Source organism: Schistocerca nitens, chromosome 3, assembly GCF_023898315.1.
Source record: "Schistocerca nitens isolate TAMUIC-IGC-003100 chromosome 3, iqSchNite1.1, whole genome shotgun sequence".
NCBI lineage: Eukaryota > Metazoa > Arthropoda > Insecta > Orthoptera > Acrididae > Schistocerca > Schistocerca nitens.
Genome location: NC_064616.1, coordinates 866,497,042 through 866,517,950, shown reverse-complemented (window position 1 = coordinate 866,517,950; position 20,909 = coordinate 866,497,042). Strand labels below are relative to the sequence as shown.

The 20,909-nt window shown below is 38.3% G+C and overlaps 2 protein-coding genes across 3 annotated transcripts in view; one reads left to right on the top strand and one right to left on the bottom strand.

The window, feature by feature from the left end:
• LOC126248902 (syndetin) overlaps positions 1-389 on the top strand; it is a 171,987-nt gene extending 171,598 nt beyond the window's left edge. For both annotated transcript variants that reach the window (XM_049950376.1, XM_049950375.1), the window contains exon 19: positions 25-389. The gene's annotated coding sequence lies outside the window, so the exon portion shown is untranslated. The remainder of the gene's footprint in view (positions 1-24) is intronic.
• LOC126248903 (transcription factor 15-like) overlaps positions 1-20,909 on the bottom strand; it is a 78,683-nt gene that overhangs the window by 3,010 nt on the left and 54,764 nt on the right. The window contains exon 3 of the mRNA XM_049950378.1: positions 193-290. Within this exon, the coding sequence (XP_049806335.1) occupies positions 193-290 (98 nt within the window). The remainder of the gene's footprint in view (positions 1-192; positions 291-20,909) is intronic.

Here is a 20,909-nt window from a genome sequence, read left to right as displayed (position 1 = left end):
GTGGGCATTTTCTTTATTTGGCAGGTGAGGAACATGAGTCTCTCTCTCAAGTGCAATTTTACACACAAACACACCAAGGAAATGACCAACATTGATGTACCGTAGAGCTTTCAAAGCAAGAAGCAGCCTAGTTAATTTTACAAGTATTATTTCATGCTAAAAATTATGATGTGAATCTCATTGATAACTCACCATTCCATGTACATGTGTAAGACAGAAGGTACAAATTGTGCTGTAGGTCTCTCTCTCATTCTCTAATGATAACTGATGACATGGTAGAGAATCGTTACCTATAATGTTGAATGATATTTTGCATATTATATATGTATTAAATTCTTGTTATGTTGGATTAAAATATAAATGACTATATTGCATACTTAAGTTATTAAAAAAGAAACATATTTATGAACTGGATAATTTATTTTTATTTTTTTAATTTAATATGTAAGTCCTAAACATCAGTAATCACTATAAGTACAGGAGATTTAGGGATAAAATACTTGTGTACCAGAACACAATAATTTATATTACAAAAGGAACAAAACATGTTCAAACAATTATGCTGCTAGTCTATTCACACATCAGGATGTGAAATATTGTGATAGAAAACAAGGCATCCACCCAAATGTTGGTTTGATCACCATAGTTTTTTGCTGAGTATAGTATTACTACTGAAGGGGTATCCACTTGACTTCCTTCAGTGTTTTTAACCCATCCAGGTATGAGTGGACCTTACATATTATTGCCACAGACTAGATTCACTTATTGTCCATTACAAAGAGTGAAATATGAAGGAGAAGAAATTATGTACAGAAAAGAAACATAAGAGTTTAAAACTATGCACAATGCAAAAACATACAAATTAAAATGACAGTAATTTGATCAAAACGACTGAACATCACATTTATAGTATTATTCTAATCATGAGCCAATAAGCAATAGATACAACGTTCCTGTTTTCTTTAAAACCAGCGGCAAGGCAGAAAATGAAATGGCACATTGTTGTCTATACGATTTTTGTTTAATGTTATGTATAAGGAGGAAGAATACAGTATGTACATGAAGTCTGGGAACACTTTCAATTATTTATTGCGCAAGAAACAAACACTGTACAGATATCATACATATGTCATTTTGAAGAGAAACCTTAATTTTTTTTTCTTTTTTTTTTTCGTGTATACTGCCACAGCATAGTTTGGTAATTTGCTAATAGTCAGCGGTAGTCGCAAACAAGGCGATGGCTCAGCCATGCTACACAAGAGGACAGCAGTTTTATGAAATGGCCTCCCCAATCACCAGATCTCACTCCATGTGACTTCTTTCTGTGGGGACACATTAAAGATCTGGTGTATGTACTGCCTCTACCACATGATGTAGCAGAGCTCCAGGAGAGAATATGGGAAGCAACTGCCACAGTCTACAATGCCATGCTGGGACAGGTATGGCAAGAATTCAGTTCCATATTGATGTCCGCCGAGTCACTCATGGTTCGCATATCAAATGTTGGGGGGGGGGGGGGGGGGGAAACCACTTTCAGAGTTTTTCTTCAAAATGCAAAGACATTGTCATGAGCAACAATAAAGTAAAGAAATTAGGTCCATTTTTGTTTGTGTAGTAACGTAGCAGCCACTACAGTTGTTACTTGCTTGAGTAATGGCACCAATCCACTTGTTGTAATATGCTGGAATCATGTTCACCTTGTCAGGTAATATGATTTTCCAGTTTCTATTCATATGCATATTCAATGCCTCCTCTATATGCTAAAGGATTGTTTTTCCTGACTCCATTGTATTCCACCCACAGTTTCCTAGTACTGTAGTAATGCTTCTCCAGACTGTAACTTCCAGAAGAAAATTGTAACAATATGTTTGTTTCTTACATTAAAATGTTTGGGCCACATTTCTAAAAAACTAAAATGTGTTTAGGTTGAGAGGTTTCATGCCTTCATCAGGTGTGCTCCAGATATTTCCGTTATCAACTTTATGTAATGTTATGAGTATGTTATCTGTGACTCATTTTTGGGCTGCCGAACACTGAAATGTATTGTTGAGCAAATTCTGCCAAATTATATAACTGTTTGTTACAGTGCCATCCTGCTCAGTTATGGTTTGTGTTTAGTGGTGTGCTTTAACTCCAACTGAGGCAAAATTCTCGTTAAGTCATGGCCTTAATTTATCATCATAGGGCACATGACAGCAGTATATATACAAATATAAACTACAATAATAAACAAGAATACAAGTGTGCAACACATATAAGAGAACATAAAGGACATAATAAGTATCACATAACAAATGCAAAGTATGATGTAGCTTGTAAGACTAGTTGTTGGCTACATATTGGTGTCCAGATCTTGTATCCACTTCATAGTGTGAGGTGTGGCTTCTACAAAGTAGTCAGCTGATCCACCGTATTTGCTTATAGGGCACATTTTTATGATAGGGTCAGAGTCTGCTCAGGTGCTCCACAGTCAAAACCTGGGCTGTCCACAAGTCACTATTTATAAAGCATAGCGTTGCATCTTGGGTGGCCACTCAATTGAACTAATAGAACTGAATCATCAGATAGTCCATTCCTGATCTTAAATGACTTACGATATCCAGCCCACTAATCACTTTACAATAACTGTAGCAAGCTTTGTTGTTTACACTGAATTACACTACAAAATTTTTATGTCTCATCTCATTTATAATGATACTACTATTGTATAAGGTTCTTTTAGAAAAAAAGGATAAGAACTAAATGAGCTTCAAATGCTATTAGGAAAACATTTACCATATATACGGGGTGTCCAACCTAAGACTTGTCAGGTGCATTTTCTTTGGCGTTTCAGTGTGTAATGTGATGCCCAGCATTGACAGTAAACATCTGTTTGTTCTTGTTAGAAAGTAAATGGCTTTATAGAGGAATTTTCTGCACCCATTCGCTGATATCCGGCAGAACACCCGACAACCCAAGATGTCAATTCAACTACTGTCAGCAGGGGACATTTTTCTGTTGAGAGAAATCTTTTATAGGGTCCCACAAGACTCAAACGTAGGTCTTCTATTGTTCCTAATATAAAACAAGCAGAATTAGTTCTTTTGTGGATGATACTAGTACTGTAATCAATCCAGACAGACATACAGCAAAAGAAAACGTGGTAAATGATGATCTTAAAAGTATTATTGAATGGTTTTCTGTGAATGGTGTCTCTCTCAATTTAAAAAAGATGCTACATATTTAGTTCTGAACATTTGGAAATACTACACTAATGACAAGTGTAGTCCTTATTGATGAGAATTTAAACTGGAAAAAAAACTCCTAAAACAACTTAGTTCAGCCACATTTTCACTATGAATTATTGCAGTAAGTTGACATTTTTCATACTTTCATTCAGTAGTGTCATATGGGATACTGTCCTAGCGTAACTCATCTTTAGGAAAGATAGGGTTCATTGCTCAAAAATATGCTGTAACAGTAATATGTGGTGCTCTCCTGTGATCATCTGGTAGACATTTGTTTCAGGAGTTAGGCATTTTGACTGCTGCCTCACAGTATATTTATTCCCTCATGCAATGTGTTGTAAATAATCCACTGCAGTTCAAAAGGAACAATGATGTATGTAATTACAGTACCAGAAGAAAAAAATGACATTTTTTACTCCATATTAAGGGCGTCTTTAAAACAAAAAGTGGTGCACAGTGTTGCCAGCAAAATGTTTGTTCACTGGCCTAATGTTACAAAATTTCTGACAGACAACAAAGTTAAATTTGAAAACAAACTGAATGAAGTTTCTCCTTGACAACCACTCCTACTCTATATAAGAATTTCTAATTTTGTAGAGTGTAAAAGGTAATGGGTAGGAATTAATAACTCTCAACAGTACTTAAGAAAAAAAAAATGTAGGTGATATAATGTCATATTTACATATGAATGGGTAATGTGAATGTAAAATGACTCTTTGACATCATTACAGTTACATGTAGATAAGATCCATTTTTATTTTTTTTTATTTTATTTATTTATTTATTTATTTTAATATTTGACAGGTTAAAGTTTGAACGCATTTAGTGTGTGTCACTTTCATCACCCTTATAATGAATTTCCCATTACTGTGAAGAAATAAAGTGGCAGTGAATGCTCATTCACTATGAAAACTCATAATTGAGCAAGACTCCTTGATGACCCAACCATCCAAGTGTACCAGACACCTGGTGTTCATGCAGACAATGTCTGTGGTAGTGAACAATGTTATTTCTATAGATTTTATTTTATTTTTATTTATTGTCTCTCTCTCTCTCTCTTTTGCATATAGTCACCAACTGGTGACTTTTGCAAATGTCATAGCATTTTTATACAATTTTTGTACAAACAGTAGGAATTTGCAATTCACATTTACAAGAAGCCACTTAATGGTGACACACTTGGCAATATATGGTACAGTACTTCATAATGCAATATACAGTTGTTACATAGTATAGGTATCTGAATTTACAGCATGTTGTTACAAAAATAATCTATATTACAATCACCTCAGAGTAGTACATCGTATAGATAGAAGAGTTAGGCCTACATTTAAGAATAGCTACATTTTAATATCAGTATTCATTCAGTGAGTACAAACATTTGAGCGTTAAGAATGATTTTAATTCTCTTTTGACTACTTTACCTCTGTGGCATCTTATAGCACTTGGCAGTTTGTTAAACCATATCTGGCCATTTATCCAAGGACTATGATCTGTTGTCTTTAGTTTAGTTCTGTTTCTGAAGAAGCAATCTTTTTGCCTTGTGTTATGGGTATGCACATCAGAGCACTTAGCTTCATTATTTTTATGGTTCACAAAGAATGTTATTAATTTGTACAGATACACAGAGTATACTGTTAGATATTTATGTTGTACAAAGGTTTCCCTGCACGAATCTCTGTATCCTAGTCGATGCATGGTCCTGATTGCTCTTTTCTGCAGTGTTAGGATTCTGTTCATGTGTCTATCAGCAGCACATCCCCATACCTCTATTCCATAATTAATATATGTAAATATGGTCCCATAATAAGCAGTTTTTAATGTTTGTTCAGAGACTAATTTTGATAGTTTGCTAATTAAGTGCAGTGAACTGCTGATTTTATTACAGATGGCTGGTATGGAACTTTCACTCTGCTGCAGTGTGTGCATTTAATGAAACACTGTAAGATATTAGAACTATATGGCAAACTGGGACTTTATACTGAATTTGTCGTCTGTATACAGTTGGTTAAGTGGTTGTATGCCTCAGGCGTGCACACTAATAGTCATGACTGCTAAAAACAGTAGTTGTAAAATTGGTGTATGTCTAGAGACATCCATTTTCTCAAATTTTAGTCTGTATTTGAGATCATCTAAAGACTTCATTTGTCTTCTCACAGATCTTATATTTCCTAATCAATTTCCAGCCATAAGTCATACCATCCCGATTTTCAGGTTCACTTGTGCTCCTGAAACACTATTTGATCCTAATGAAGAAAGCACTCTGCTAGAGTTTACATTACACATAACTAAAATTAAATTTACTACAAAACCTTATTTATGAACCTATTAAGCATCTTTCTGAATCTACTTTATGTATTCATATTTTGACCCTGAAAAAAGTTGCACAGTGTTTTAACATTATCTGGGAGGCGATAATGTTCAGATCCATGTGTGACCTTTGATGTTTCCCCCGAATATTTTCAGGTGAACACTGAGGCTGTTCCTTAAATAAGGTTTGGTCACTTTTGTCTCCCACACATCTACAACTGAATTTGGAATCATTCTCTAATGATATAGACATGAACAAACATTACACTCTAACTATCTTTCCCTTCATTTTTGAATCTCTGGGACCCTCAATGTGTGATCATAGGTGAAACATTAGAACCCCATTATTTTAATAATCATGTGGTGAAAAATGCAATATCCAGTTTCCACAGCTGTTAAGGAAAGGAGAAAATTCCCTGTCCTGCACATAGATGATGATCACATTTATGCAGCTTTGTTTTTGTTACATTGGTACATAATCAAGGAAATCAGTCAAGCATCCAACTGATCTGCAGAAAAGTTTTATTTATAAGGCATTTTAAAGTAATTTTGTTTTGTTCAAATGAATAAACTGGAATACTGTGTCAACATAAAATTTCTTGTTTTGAAGTTTTATCACAACCATAAATTCAGTTGAGGTAGATGAAAATTTATAAGTAGTCTATCACTTCCCATTGAAAACAGTGTGTTGCTGAATTCAAATATGGGTATACTTATCTTGAAAATATCCACATAAAGGACACCCCAGAAGTGAAACACTGAGGAAGTGCATAATGTGGTATTGGATGATGGTCAGTTAAAACGTGTATGGAACTGCTATCATTACGGGCATATACTAAGAAAGAGTACTGCGCATTCTACAGGAAGAATTAACAGCAAGAAAGCTTTATGGAAGATCAATGCCACATTTGTTGAAAGCTGACCGAAGACAATTGCAAAAACAAAATTGTGGTGGTGGAAATTAGTAGCCCTGTGTTAAAAAAAGAAGTCTTATTTTATCTGCCAGAACAATTTAGGGCAAGATTTTTTTTTTCTTGAGATGCAATGGGAATTCTTCAGACTTTATACAAAGACTAAAAAAACTTGTGAATACTGTGCAAGTTTTCTGTATCAACTGGATAAAATACCTCAGAAGAGGACTGGATTACATTACAGAAAATAACAGCTGTTGGGACAACACTGCTACTCATAAAGGTGCTTGGACAATGGAAAAGCTGAGAGGTTTGAACTACAAATAGTTGGAAGATTAATCCTGGTCATCAGATCTGCCACGCTCTGACCTCATATTCCCACATTTAATGAAATTTCTGTCTGGAAAATGTTTTGAGTCCACTGAATTGAGTACAGCTGCTGTAGATGGATATTTTACAGACCTTTCAGAATTGTACTTGACAGATGGAATGTACTCACAGAAAAAGTAGTGGACAGTTTCATAACCATAAAAAATGATAACATCAAAAGCGAAGTGTGTATTAGACTTAATAACAAAGCCTTTCACTGCCAGGCCAAGAGATTTTCACCATTCACCTGCAAATTATGTTTATTTTCAGACATCGTCATATTTGTGTGTTACATTGTGGTCTTCAGTCCGAAGACTGGTTTCATGCCATTCTCCATGATACTCTGTCCTGTGCTAGCCTCATCATCCCCCAATAACTACTGCAACCTACGTCCTTGTGAATCTGCTTACTGTATTCATCTCTTGTAGAGGGAGACCAATTTTCACCCCTCCACACCCCCTCCCCTCTACCCCACCCTCACACTTTTTTCTCCAGTACTAAATTGGTGATCGACTGATCGCTTGATGTCTCAGAATGTGTCCTTATCAACTGACCCCTTCTTCTAATGAGGTTGTGTCACAAATTTCTTTTCTCTCCAATTCTATTCAGTACCTCCTCATTAGTTACGTGATGTACCCATCTAATCTTCAGCATTCTTCTGTAGCACCACATTTCAAAAGCTTCTGTTCTCTTCTTGTCTAAACTGTTTATTGTCCATGTTTCACTTCTGTACATAGCTACACTCGATACAAATACTTTCAGAAAAGGCTACCTGACACTTAAATCTATATTCGACGTTAACAAACTACTCTTCTTCAGAAATGCTTTTCTAGCCATTGCCAGTCTACATTTTATATGCTCTCCACTTTGGCCACCATCAGTTATTTTGCTGCCCAAATAGCAATTAAATTCTCATTGGCAAACCTCAAAGTTTTTCTCTCTTCTCTGTGGAATTTAATTCCTACTACATATTTTTCTTTGGTTTCTTTTACTGCTTGCTCAAAATACAGATTGAATAAAATTGGTGATAGATTACAAAACTGCCACACCCCCTTCTCAATCACAGCTTCCCTTTCCTGTCCCTCAACTCTTGCAACTGCTATCTGATTTCTGTATAAGTTGTAAATAGCCTTATGCTCCCTGTATTTTACTCCTGCTGCCTTCAGAATTTAAAAGAAAGTATTCCAGTCAACATTGTCTAAAGCATTCTTTAAGACTACAAATGCAATAAATGTAAGTTTCCCTTTCCTCAACCTAGCTTCAAAAAGAAGTTATAGGGTCAGTATTGCCTCATGTGTTCCAATATTTCTCCAGAATCCAAACTGGTCCTCCCCGAGGTCGACATGTTAGTATTTTGCAACTGATATTTTGGTCATATTTACACCTGTTGGCACTTGCTTTCTTTGGAATTTGAATTATTATAATCATCTTGAAGTGTGAGGGTATTTCACTTGTGTCATACATCTTGCACACCAGATGCAGGAGTTTTGTCATCGCTGGCTCTCCCAAGACTATGAGTATTTCTCGTGGAATGTCATCTACTCCCAGGACTTTGTTTCGACTTAGGTCTTTCATTGCTCTGTCAAATTCTTCCCGCAGTATTGCATCTCCCATCTGGTCTTCATCTACATCCTCTTCCATTTCTATAACATTGCCCTGAAGTACTTCTCCCTTGTATGGACCCTCTATACACTCCTTCCACCTTTCACATTCCTTCCTTTGCTTAGGACTGGTTTTCCATCTGAGCTCTTGATATTCCTACATCTGTTTATATTTTCTCAAGTTAATGTTGCTATTGCTAGTGATATATGCTTCTAAATCCCTAAATCCTTACATTTGTCCTCTAGCTATTCCTGCTTGGCCATATTGCTCTTCCTGTCAATCTCATTTTTTAGATGTTTGTATTCCCTTTTGCCTGTTTCATTTACTGCATTTTTATGTTTTCTCCTTTCACCAGTTAAACTGAATATCTCCTTTGTTATCCAAGGATTTCTCCTAGACCTTGTCTTTGTACTTGTTTGATCCTATGTTGTCTTCACTATTTCATTTTTCAAAGCCATTCATTCATTTTATACTGTATTCCTTTCCCCTGTTCTTATCAATCATTGCCTAATGCTCCCTCTGAAACTCATAACAACCTCTGGGTCTTTCAGTTTATCCTCAATTTTATATCTCTTTGAAATTTCTTCAGTTTTAATCTACAGTCCATAACCAATAAATTATGGTCAGACTCCACATCTGCCCCTAGAAATGTCTTACAATAAAGAACCTGGTTCCAAAATATCTGTCTTACAATTACATAATTAGTCGGAAAGTTTCTCGTGTCTCCAGATCTTTTCCATGTGTACCTTCTTTCATTATTTTTAAACCAAGTGTTAGTGATGATTAAATTACTCTCTGTGCAAAGTTCTACCAGCTTTCTCTTTCTGCCAGTACATTTTCACCTACTGTTTTTCCTTCTCTTTCTTTTCATACTATTGCATTCCAGTCCACCCCATCACTATTAAATTTTCGTCTCCCTTTACTATCTGAATAATTTCTTTTATCTCATCATAAATTTCTTCAATCTCTTCATCATCTGCAGGACTAGTTGGCATATAAACTTGTAACACTGTGGTGGGTGCGGTCCTTCGTGTCTATCTTGGTTACATAATGTATTCACTATGCTGTTCATAGTAGCTTATCTGTGTTCCTATTTTTTAATTCATTATTAAACCTACTCCTGCATTACCCGTATTTGATTCTGTATTTATAACCCTATATTCAGCTGAGAAGAAGTTGTGTACCTCCTGCCACTGAACTTCACTGATTCTATCCATAGCCAACTGTAATTGATCCATTTCCCTTTTTAAATTTTTCTAACCTATCTGCCTGATTAAGTAACTGCAAGTGTTATCTGGCTGTAAGGATGAGTACTTTAGGAGATGAAAGAAATTTGAAATTTTGAAGCAAAAGAATAACAGTTGAAAAATATTTGGGGAACCTATATTGTAATGCCGTGAATAAAGCCCCATAAGCATTGGAGTTTTCTTACCTTTTTAAATTTTCTGTATTTTAAATAAAAATAGGAAATCTTTTTAAAAAAGTATTTTTCTTGAGGGATAGGTGGCATTTAAGCCTCATGTTGACCCACATTTTATTAGATTTCATCATACTGTGTAGAAAGGCTTACACTGCTATACGTCAACAAACAGCTAAGATCGGTGGCAATCCCCCTGCCATAAAACAACAGGAGATCTCACAGCATGAGAATGGAAAAATGGGGAGCTGTCTCTTACTGGGCATTAGAGAATATGGTGATTCACACTGCAAGGTTTGGTGGCAAACCTATAACTTCGGTTATTAATATTAACTGTTTAAATGTTTGTATACAACTCCAACTCGACTGTTGACATTATCCACACTGCCAGCTCCCTAACCATGATTTGCAAGGCCTCATTTTAATCAGAATTTTATATAATATTGTACAATCAGAAATTCCCCCTGTGCAGGCAGGTGTGAAACACTGCAACTAGCTCACTAAGCAGCCTTCGATTAGTACTCAGGACATCATCATCTACTTACAGCAAGTGGATATTTTTTGTTCTTTAAATTAAGTGAATGCATCATCCAACCTCATAAAACATTTATCTGCAATCTTGAGTGGTCATTAATGTCATGTGGAGATTTTGGTGAACTTACAATGATGCTAGATAAATAATGAGTAGACTCCGCAAACTTAGAGTCAAGTATTCCTGTTAGAATGGCTCTAAAGACTGTTATTTTTTTCCCTTAGTTTTATTATAAACAAGGTGGCATCCTTTTATTTTGAGACTTTCACTGAAATAGAGTTGAGACTTTCCCACTCGTAGTTCCATCGTTCACAGTTGATTGTTCGCATATTAGAATCTGCGACTGGCAGAGAAGAATATTAATTGGATATTGAGACAACTTTACAAGACATGAGGTAACAAAATGTTTTGAAGGTGAATTAAGGAAGCAGCAGGTGTGCTGGACCTTTTCTTTATGGGTTGGTCAACATAGTCCTCCACATGCACTAATTCATGTGGAACAACTCATGCTGTTGGCATCCAATGCAGTAAGATGTCACATCAGGAGCATTCCTTATATTTAATCTCAATTACTTAATTAGTTAGGCAATGGGGCATATCTTGTGCAATAAAATGCTGTTAAACAATGGAGAATTTTAAAAAGGTGTATGCTATGCCCTAAGCAATCTTTTCTGGGGGACATTTAGTATCCCTGTCAGCAGGCATCAAGATGTATGTAGATGAGCTGGTATGGGAATTGCAGTGGAATAGTGCAGAATGCAGCCATGGAGGGCAGGCGCAAAGTGTGAAAAAGGGATCCACTGACCCACATGTTTACTTGGTGATGGGGCTTGGCAGCTCTTATGCTGACATCAACATACCCAGAGTTGGATCTCACTTCATGCTGCACTCTGGATTCTTGGCACCGAGTGGCTCATTCATTGATGCTGATTGCATTGTGGTCATTTCTATGTGGTGTTCGGATTTTCATCTCACCCACAAGTTTATTCACATGTTGAGTTTCATTCCCTCTTTCGAGGTTTCAGCTGCACAGCTTTGCAGTCAAGCCACTATATGACAGTATAGTTACATTTGTGTCAACAGTGATGGTTTGTGGCATTGTCACATCGAGGTAAGATACAAAAGTGACAACATACAACATTCTTACACATAATGCTTTTTTAAAATTATTTATCTTTTTTAAATAGTGTTAAATTGTGGTCACCATGGACCCACCATTTTTGGAATGCTGGCAGGAACAGTTGGGTCTCCAGGAGCAGCAACAACTCCTAAAAAGAAAGTGAAATTGCTCTGTACTCAGGCCATGCTGCTGGCAGGCCCGGTGTCTGCAGAGAAGCCTTCTCCCCACCACGCCCAGGTACTGTTCACTGGCTTTGACGAGTCCATGAAAATGTGGGAGAATTACTTCCACTGGTTCTTGCTACACGACCACATAAGGCATACCTCTAGTCCAGTTGATAATGCTGCCTTGTCATCGTCCAGCAGTGTGGGGTTGTACAAAATCATGCAAATTTTTATATTTGCAGTGGTATGCAGATCTGACTACTGCCTCATTTTGTCCAGCTTCTAAATCAGAGGTGGAGCAATTTGTGTGAATATTCAAGTCTCAAATGAAGAAGTGCATGCCTGCCTCGTCCCATGATGACATGCTACATAGATTTCTAGCCACATACTGGGTGCGCGATGCCGGTTAATGGGGGCAGTCTGATGAAATGTTTGCCTAGGTGTCTTTTGGATTTGTTGCACCCCAAGTTAAATGCCCTGGACAATCGTGGCCCACCACGTTTTCCTCATGGGGCTATAGTGTGGGCCAGGTCTTTCTGTCAGCAGCACATGTGGCTGCCAGGTGTTGTCATGGGCCACAAAGGTGGCATTTGGTTGTAGTGGACGTCGGTCAGGAGCAGTTGACCAATCATTCCAATCAGTTGGGTCTGCAACCTATTGGACCCTAGACACTGCCATCTCTCAAGCCAGCTGGGCAACAGGGTTGATCTCAATTGAGGCAGCATGCTCACCCACTGCCACCCCCACTACGCCATCAGCCATTCTATCTTCAACTGCATGTATAGATCCCACAACTACCGATGGAGAGCTTGCATAAGTTAGCCTGGTTCCCTCCTTCCCCCCCTCACCAGTGTATGAGTCCCCCCCCCCCCCCCACACCAATGTTGACAGACCAACCATTACCCTAGTTTCCACCAACTTCCACCACTACAGTGGAGACAGCTGCATCAGTGTTGCCTCCTTCTCTGGTCAGTCAGCTGTCAGAGAATTTTTTACCCTCTCCAGTTTTGCAACAGAGTTTACAGCAGAAGCCAAGCCATTTTTGGCTCTACGTGACCTTTTCAGGGAGTAGGGATTTAGTATCCCCTCAGCAGACATTGAGATGGATGCAAATGAGATGGTGTGGGTATCACAGAGATTAGAGCAAAATGCTGTCACAGTTGATGGGCACAAGGCGTGGTATAGGCAGAGCTACTGGCCCAGGTGTTTACTTCTGTTGTCAATAGGGCTGATCCAACAGTTTTCATTGGGCATCAAGTTACTTGGGCCTGGCTCTCACCTTGTGCCATGCTCTGGGTTCCAAGTGCCATGATGTTCAGTTGTTCATGCTGGTCTCATTGTGTTTTTCTCTGTGCTCATCACTATGCAGTCTTCAGATTTTATGTTCCTCATAGGTTGACTCACACATGAAGTTCCTTTCCCTCTTCCAGGGTTTTAGCTCCTCAACTTTGTTGTCAAGGCAATATAGGCTAATACAGTTACACTTGTGCCAACAGAGACAGTTCAGGGCATTGTTTTGCCTGGGACAGATACAAAAGATCACATATGCTCTGTCATAGGCAAAGCAGATGGCAGACTTTGGTTCATTGGTAGATAACTGGGAAAATGCAGTCTACTCAGGATTGCTTAAGAAGTCTTGTGACCCATCCTACAATATTTGCTCAAATGTATGTGACTCATACGAAATAGGACCTACAGCAATACTGAACATATACAAAGTGGGACAGCAGGAACTGCCACACAAATTTGTTGGGCCACTGGAAGAGCACTGCGGAAAGTCTGAAAAACCTGAACCAGCAGGCACCTTAAGGTAGATACCAACTATCTCACAAAGTACCACTTGCAAAATTTCATGAACCATAAGTAAAGAATGCATACTGCACTACTGCCTCCTATGTATAAATAAGAATCAGTACTTATTTTCTGCCTCTGATAATTGAGTTTTCTGTTACAATAATATAATAATTTTTTATAATTTTGTAATAATGAATTTTATTGATTGCACTCATGAAGCAGCCATATTACTGGTTGTTCTCCTCATGTTTGTTGATGTGATTGAGGAATCAAGAGTCAATACACAGGCAGGTCATGGCTCTCAGATGTAGATGGCATTCCCTTTGTCATCAATTCATCAATCTTCATTCATCATACCCCATGTAATGTATATTAAACAAGACACATGTTAGAGATATACAATGCCATAATCTTCCTGAAACTTGAATATTATTTACATTAATATTTAAAAATATGAACAAACTTATTAAAAAATAAATAGTTTCCTAGTTTGTTGATGAACAAAACAAACCCTTACATCACCTTGACACATCTCAGTAGCTAGTGTGACACCTATGATTCGGCTGCTGCTTATACCTTAATTTACAGCCTCTATATATGTCATTAATTCATATTTCTGATCCTCACTTTTTCCCATTTTATTGCCTGTACATTATTTTTATCACAAATAACCACTCCCAACATTTTCTTTTCAGTGTTTATTTTGGCATTATCAATATTTATACCCATCATTATAATCATGTTTGTCAATTTCATAAAATCAGAGTCCATTTTGTGTAATAGCATTGCAGCCTCTGGATCACGGGGTCCCAGGTTCGATTCCCCACCGGGTTGGAGATTTTCTCTGCCCGAGGACTGGGTGTTTGTGTCGTCCTCATCATTTCATCATCATTCGTGACAGAAGCTAGATTGGATTGTGTAAAAAATTGGACTGTGTAAAAATTGGGATTTTGTATGAGTGTTGATGACCACGTAGTTGAGTGCCCCACAAACCAATCATCATCATTTTGTGTAGTTCACCTTTACTTATCTAATTTGATTTTTTGTCATAAACAATTTTTAGTTGACCAGTTAGCCCAAAAGTGTGTTTCTTTGTTTGTTCAAATCCTCCATGAATTTCTTTCAATAAATCATGTTCTCCTTAGTTTATTCCTTACAGAGAAATTCCAAATGTAATCTTCATCCCACCCATGAAGTTGTGCTAAATCATGTAACATCTCCTTATACTTGTGTCATTCTATAATTCTTTTTATTATGTGCTACTCATGTTTTACCTAAACCACTATTTCTCAGTCACCTTAATTGTGACATCATCCTTCACTTTCTGAGATAAAATAACTGCAAGCATCTAATCACATTTGTTATTAACTAACATGTTAACGTTATATTATCCATATTGACAATATTTTTCTGCATGGCCGTATCGTCACATATTTTCCTACTAGCATAACTCAGCTTGCCTTAGATACTCTATAGTAACAGCCATTAACTATCAGTCCTAAAATGGCACAGTAAATTATGAGAGTCTTTATCTTGAACAAAGTACCACTTATTTGCCAAAACAATATCATTGTACCCTATACTTCGATATTAACTCAATGAAATATATCATCATTATCTCTTTTAATTAACACATTAATATTGTTCTCTTTACTAGCAACACTTCCCAGAATGGTTATCTCCTCACCTGCAATTTCATTAACTGAACTAATTTTGCCTGATTTGCAGTAGCAATTATTTACAAAACACAAAATTTAGAACTCCTAAAATTTCAAAATTAAGCCCCTTAAACAACAGCAAAAGTTCCTTTCTTTAATAATTTTATAAATACAATGTACATTAATTACTGTAAAGTCAGGTGCTGTTTCCATGCTGTCATGAAACTGAAGCCATGCTTGTCAAGCTGTCAACCCAGCCAGACCCACATCAGCTGCCAGTAGTCTGCTGCTGCTGCTGCTGCCTGCTGTACTTGAAGTTGTGCACACCATCTATCAAGAGTCACTGATTCCATCAAGTTGATACAAGGCTACCAATTACTTGGCCAAATCACCATCAGTCATCGGTAATGCACCTCTGCCATTGCTGCACTTGCAGCCATCCACACCATCCTATGATCACATTGTCTTCACTCATCCACCTCCACTTCAGTTTTCTCACTGTCACCAGAATAGTGTCATGGCAATAAACATCCAATCACAGTTTCTAATACCCACAATGTTCCACAACAACACTCTGCAATCAATGTCTTCTACTACTGTTTTTAATTAACATTGCCACACATAGGACACAGAAATATTGAGTGTCACTGTTCATAATAATGTAACCCTAAATATCAGTTCAAAATCAAAAGTTTTTCCTAATGTTCAATGTTAAACATAATCAACTGTGCCAAATGTCATTTAGATTGTTCAACATAATTTCTACCTCAGTAGTTATTCATTGTTTAATGGCTATTAACACAGCTCACACACATTATTCATTGTTCAGAATATTTCATGACATGCTAATAATTTACTGTTGACTGGCTATATTCAAAGATCAAACACAATATTTATTGTTCAAACACTTCTTGCCATGCCTATTACATATTGTTCAATGACTAATTTCAAAATACATATGTAGAATCCAGTGTTCAAAATATTTCCTGTCATACAAATTCAGTTTACTTGCAATTTCCAAAATTCACGTGCAATTTTCACAGCTCAAATGCTTTGTGTCTCACCAGACACTCACAGTCTATTGGCTGTTTTCCTCAGAAAGGTATGCCAAGTGTAATGATATGGCACCCAATGTTCAAAACATTTTCAATCACTCACATTATATTTTCTGTTTTCCCCAGAAAGCGATATCATATGTAGCACATCCTTTTAAAACTTCATTGCTGTAGACCAGCATTTTCCCCACAAGGGATGCCATATGTAAGATATGCATTTTTTTTAATCACCATATTTAACAGCGTTTTCCCGACAAGGACTACCCTTGTAGTGGCTCCTTTTAAATTTAAACCCCACTGCCTGAGATATATGGAATGTTCCTGGCATGACACATTATTGTGTTGGACATGCTAACAGTGCGAGTCGTTTCTCACGAGTTGTTGCATGTGGAGTTGACTAACCAGTAAAGAGTAGGTTCTGTGCACCTGCGACTTCCATATTTCACCATTAATAGGTTGGCTTGATGTCCCAATTGGTCTTCTCCACCGGTTGCAGATTCTAACATGGATACAATCAACTGTGAATGAGGCAGTGCAAATGGGAAAGTCTTTGATCTACTTCAATGAAAGCCTCAAAATAAAAGGATGCCACCTTGTTTATAATAAAACTAAGGAAAAATAAGAGTCTATAGAGCCAGTCTAATACCAATACTTGAATCTAAGTTCACAGATCCTAATCATCATTTATCGAGCATCATTGTAAGTTCTCAGAAATACCCATCTGACTTTAATGACCACACACAATCACACACATGCAAGATCACACATAAATATTTTATGAGGTCAAATAATGCTCTCACTTAATTTCAGGACCATAAAATATCCACTTGCAGTACATACATGTCGTCAGCCTGAATGATAGTCAAAGACTGGGTAGGGAGCTAGCTTCATTGTTTTGAGCCTGCTTGCATAGGGCACATTTCTGATTGGTTGATTTATTCGGCCAGTGATAGATAATATTATACAAAATTCTGATTAAAAGTGAGCTTGATTTTTAGTTACTAAAAGCATGTTTACAAAGCTGTCAGTATGGATAATTTCAACAGTTTAGTTGGAGTTTTATATAAATATTTAAACACATAATATTAATAACCACAGTTATATGTTTACTGCTGAGCCTTGCAGTGTGAATCTCTGCATTGTCTGTATGCTACAGTAAGACATAGCTCCTGCTCGCATCTCCATTCTCATGCTGCGTGATCATCTGTTGTTTATGGGACCATGTGTTGTTTTATGGGATGGGAATTGCTTCACATATTAACTACTTGCTGGTGTACAGCAGCATAAGCCTTTCTACATTGTATGATGAAATCTAACTTGGAGTGTATATGTGCCACAAAGGTCAAAAATTGCCTAGCTTTTATTGTGACCTCTGTCACAAAACAAGAGAGAGTTCGAGATTTCCCGGCAGTGGATAGGCCGCCAAAGAAGACAACGCCAATGCAACTGGCTTCGCCAGAGGGGCGTAATGTTGTAGAGGCTGGGATAACGGTGCTGGTTTAAATTTCATAGGCTCCCACATCAGTAGTCACTGGAGCTATCCCTATCAGTGCCCTAGGCAGTCAAAGATAGGACAGTGGAGGGTGCTGTAGAGATGGCATCAAATGAGCATGGTGCCACAATTGGGAACCACTCACAGGAAGAACAGTGCAACTGACCCCATCACCTGTCTGGCTTGGAGATGGCAGATGTGACTGATTAGAATGATGGGTCAGCTGTTCCTGAATGACACCCATAAAAAAAAAAGAAAAAAAGGCCATCCCACCATGACACCTGGCAGCCACTTGTGCTGCAGGCCGAATGACCATTGTAAGGAAAACAAGGCAGGCTAAGGCAGTCGGGGTGTGCATCTTGGGGTGCAACGAATCCAAAAGACCCCATGGCTGGTACCCTTGCAAACTTTTCCATGGACTGCAACCATTAACTGGCATTTCAAAGCATGTGGCAAGAGAAATAGAAAGGGCATCATTGCAGGATGAAGCAGACACGGATTTCCTCGTTTGAGATTTGAATGGTTGCACAAACTGCTCTACCTCCAAGTTAGAAACCAGGTGAAATGAGGCTGTAGTCAGATGCTGGATACCACAGTGAATGCAAAAGTTTGCACAGTCTTGTACAGTACCACACTGCTGGATGATAATAAGGCAGCGTTATCAACTGGACTGGCAAAATGCCTTACCTGGCAGTGCAGCAAGAACCGGTGCAGACAATTCTCCCACCATCCCATAGATTTGTTGAAGCCGGTGAACGGCACTGACAGTGTGGGGGAGAAGTGTCGCACTTGTAAGAACATCCTATATCACCAATTTTGTATCTGATCAATATGTGACAAGGCCGTGAACCATCATCACCAGCACAGATGTAACTGTACCTGCCTGCAGTGACTCGACTGCAAAGCCAAGCAGTTGAAACCATGGGGAGGGAACAAAACTACGTGTTGAGTCAATTTATGGGGGAGCAGAAAATCTGAACATGACATACAGATGAGTATGGAGAAAAACACAAGGCAACCCATGCAAATGATTGAGAAAGTCAGCAGGTGGAACCCAGAGCAGGGTGCAAAGCAAGATTCAGCTCTGGGTATGTTTATGTCAGTATAAGAACTGCCGGGCCAGGCCTATCACCACCAGCAAGTGAACACCCTTGTTAGTGGTTCTGCCCCTATGATGTTTCATGCAAGCTCTCCATGACAGCGTTCTGCACTATTTTGCTGTGATACCTATGCCATCTCATCTGCTTCCATCTCAGTGTCTGCTGGTGGGGATACTAAATGATCATTTCATTTCATATCCTCACAAACTGTTACACCAAGGTATTTGTATGAGTGGACTGATTCCAATTGTGACTCATTGGTATTGCTGTAATAGGATATTATGCTTTTTTTTTTTCATTTTGTGAAGTGTCCTGGCAACTGCGGCATCCTCTGTTGGATAACTGGAGAGGATAAAAGTTTCCCCGGCAGTGGATCGACCAATGAAGGAGAAAATGCAGACACAGCTGGCACCTCTGGAGGGACAGAATACTGCGGAGACTGTGGTAACGGGCGGTCAGCTGACATCATCAGTAGTGAGGAACTGTCCACTGGAGAGGGGGGAAGGAGGGTTCTGGTTCAAATTCCTTGGGATCCCACATCAGCAGTTATTGGAGCTATCCCCATTAGTGCCCTACTATGGGGTCAAAGGAAGAATGGTGGAGCGTGTGGTAAGGGTGGCAGCATGTGAGCATGCTGTCACAATTGGGAGCCTCACACGGGAACAACACCATGACTGACCCCATCATCCAGATGGTGTGTGCACACCTCGGTGACAATACTGCAGAGTGTGAGTTGTGTTGAAATTCCATAAAAAATGCTGTTCTTCCTCAGTCTTCTCTGTCAGTCACTAGGATGATACACATATGACCACGGTGCCCAGATGACAGACTTCATGTGTTCCAGTGTCTGTCACAATCTGCTAGTGGTTACAACTTGTTCCCTCAATGGCTGCTGGAATAACCTGTTCAAAATGTTGAATGATCCTCTCCAGGCAGACACACTGTGCGCACAAGATTGTCATTCTTATCCCTTGTTGCCATTTCTATATAGGGTACCACTATTTTCTGTTCATACGAATTGCTGACAATTAACTACCCTTTTGAATTGTCTTCCCCCGACATAGAACAGAGTAGGCTTCCCAACTGCGTCTGCTATATTTGTTAAAATCATTTTTATTTTCAGTCACAGTCATTTCTAGATGATAAAGTGTCATACTTCTTAAAATTCCTTCTCACCATTGCACTTCTGTTGGCTGAAGCCTAATACTTGAAAACATGATTGAATACTCAATTATATGAAATGTTTTTCAGAATAACATGAGAGAACTAGATGACTCATAAATTGTATTACTCATTTGCTTCCTTTACATGGTTCATCCAAGCATCATACCTGGAAGCAGTACTTTGATGTCAAGCTCCACCATTTGTCGAAGGACACAACTTTTGTACAGATATTAATTGTTTCACCTTCCAAAAATGACCCTGTTTTGTAAATCCTTGTTTCCATTCTCTCAACATTTTTCAGTCAGATTCCTCAACCTTGCCCCCTCCAGTCCGTCACAACTCAGTCTACCTTAGTTCCAAAACTGTTTTCTACGGTTGTACTACCGTTCATACAAATTGAGCCTATCTTTCTCAAAGATCCTTACAATCCAGTTTTTATTCTAGTTGTAACATAACAAGGTTTTCAATCATATGTGTGTCTTATTTAATTTATTCTATAATATTATATCTAAAAACAAAGATGATGTGACTTACCGAACGAAAGCGCTGGCAGGTCGATAGACACACAAACAAAGACAAACACACACACAAAATTCTAGCTTTCGCAACAAATAGTTGCTTCATCAGGAAAGAGGGAAGGAGAGGGAAAGACGAAAGGAAGTGGGTTTTAAGGGAGAGGGTAAGGAGTCATTCCAATCCCGGGAGCGGAAAGACTTACCTTAGGGGGAAAAAAGGACAGGTATACACTCGCACACACACACATATCCATCCACACATATACAGACACAAGCAGACATATTTAAAGACAAAGAGTTTGGGCAGAGACGCCTCGACTGACATCTCTGCCCAAACTCTTTGTCTTTAAATATGTCTGCTTGTGTCTGTATATGTGTGGATGGATATGTGTGTGTGTGCGAGTGTATACCCGTCCTTTTTTCCCCCTAAGGTAAGTCTTTCCGCTCCCGGGATTGGAATGACTCCTTACCCTCTCCCT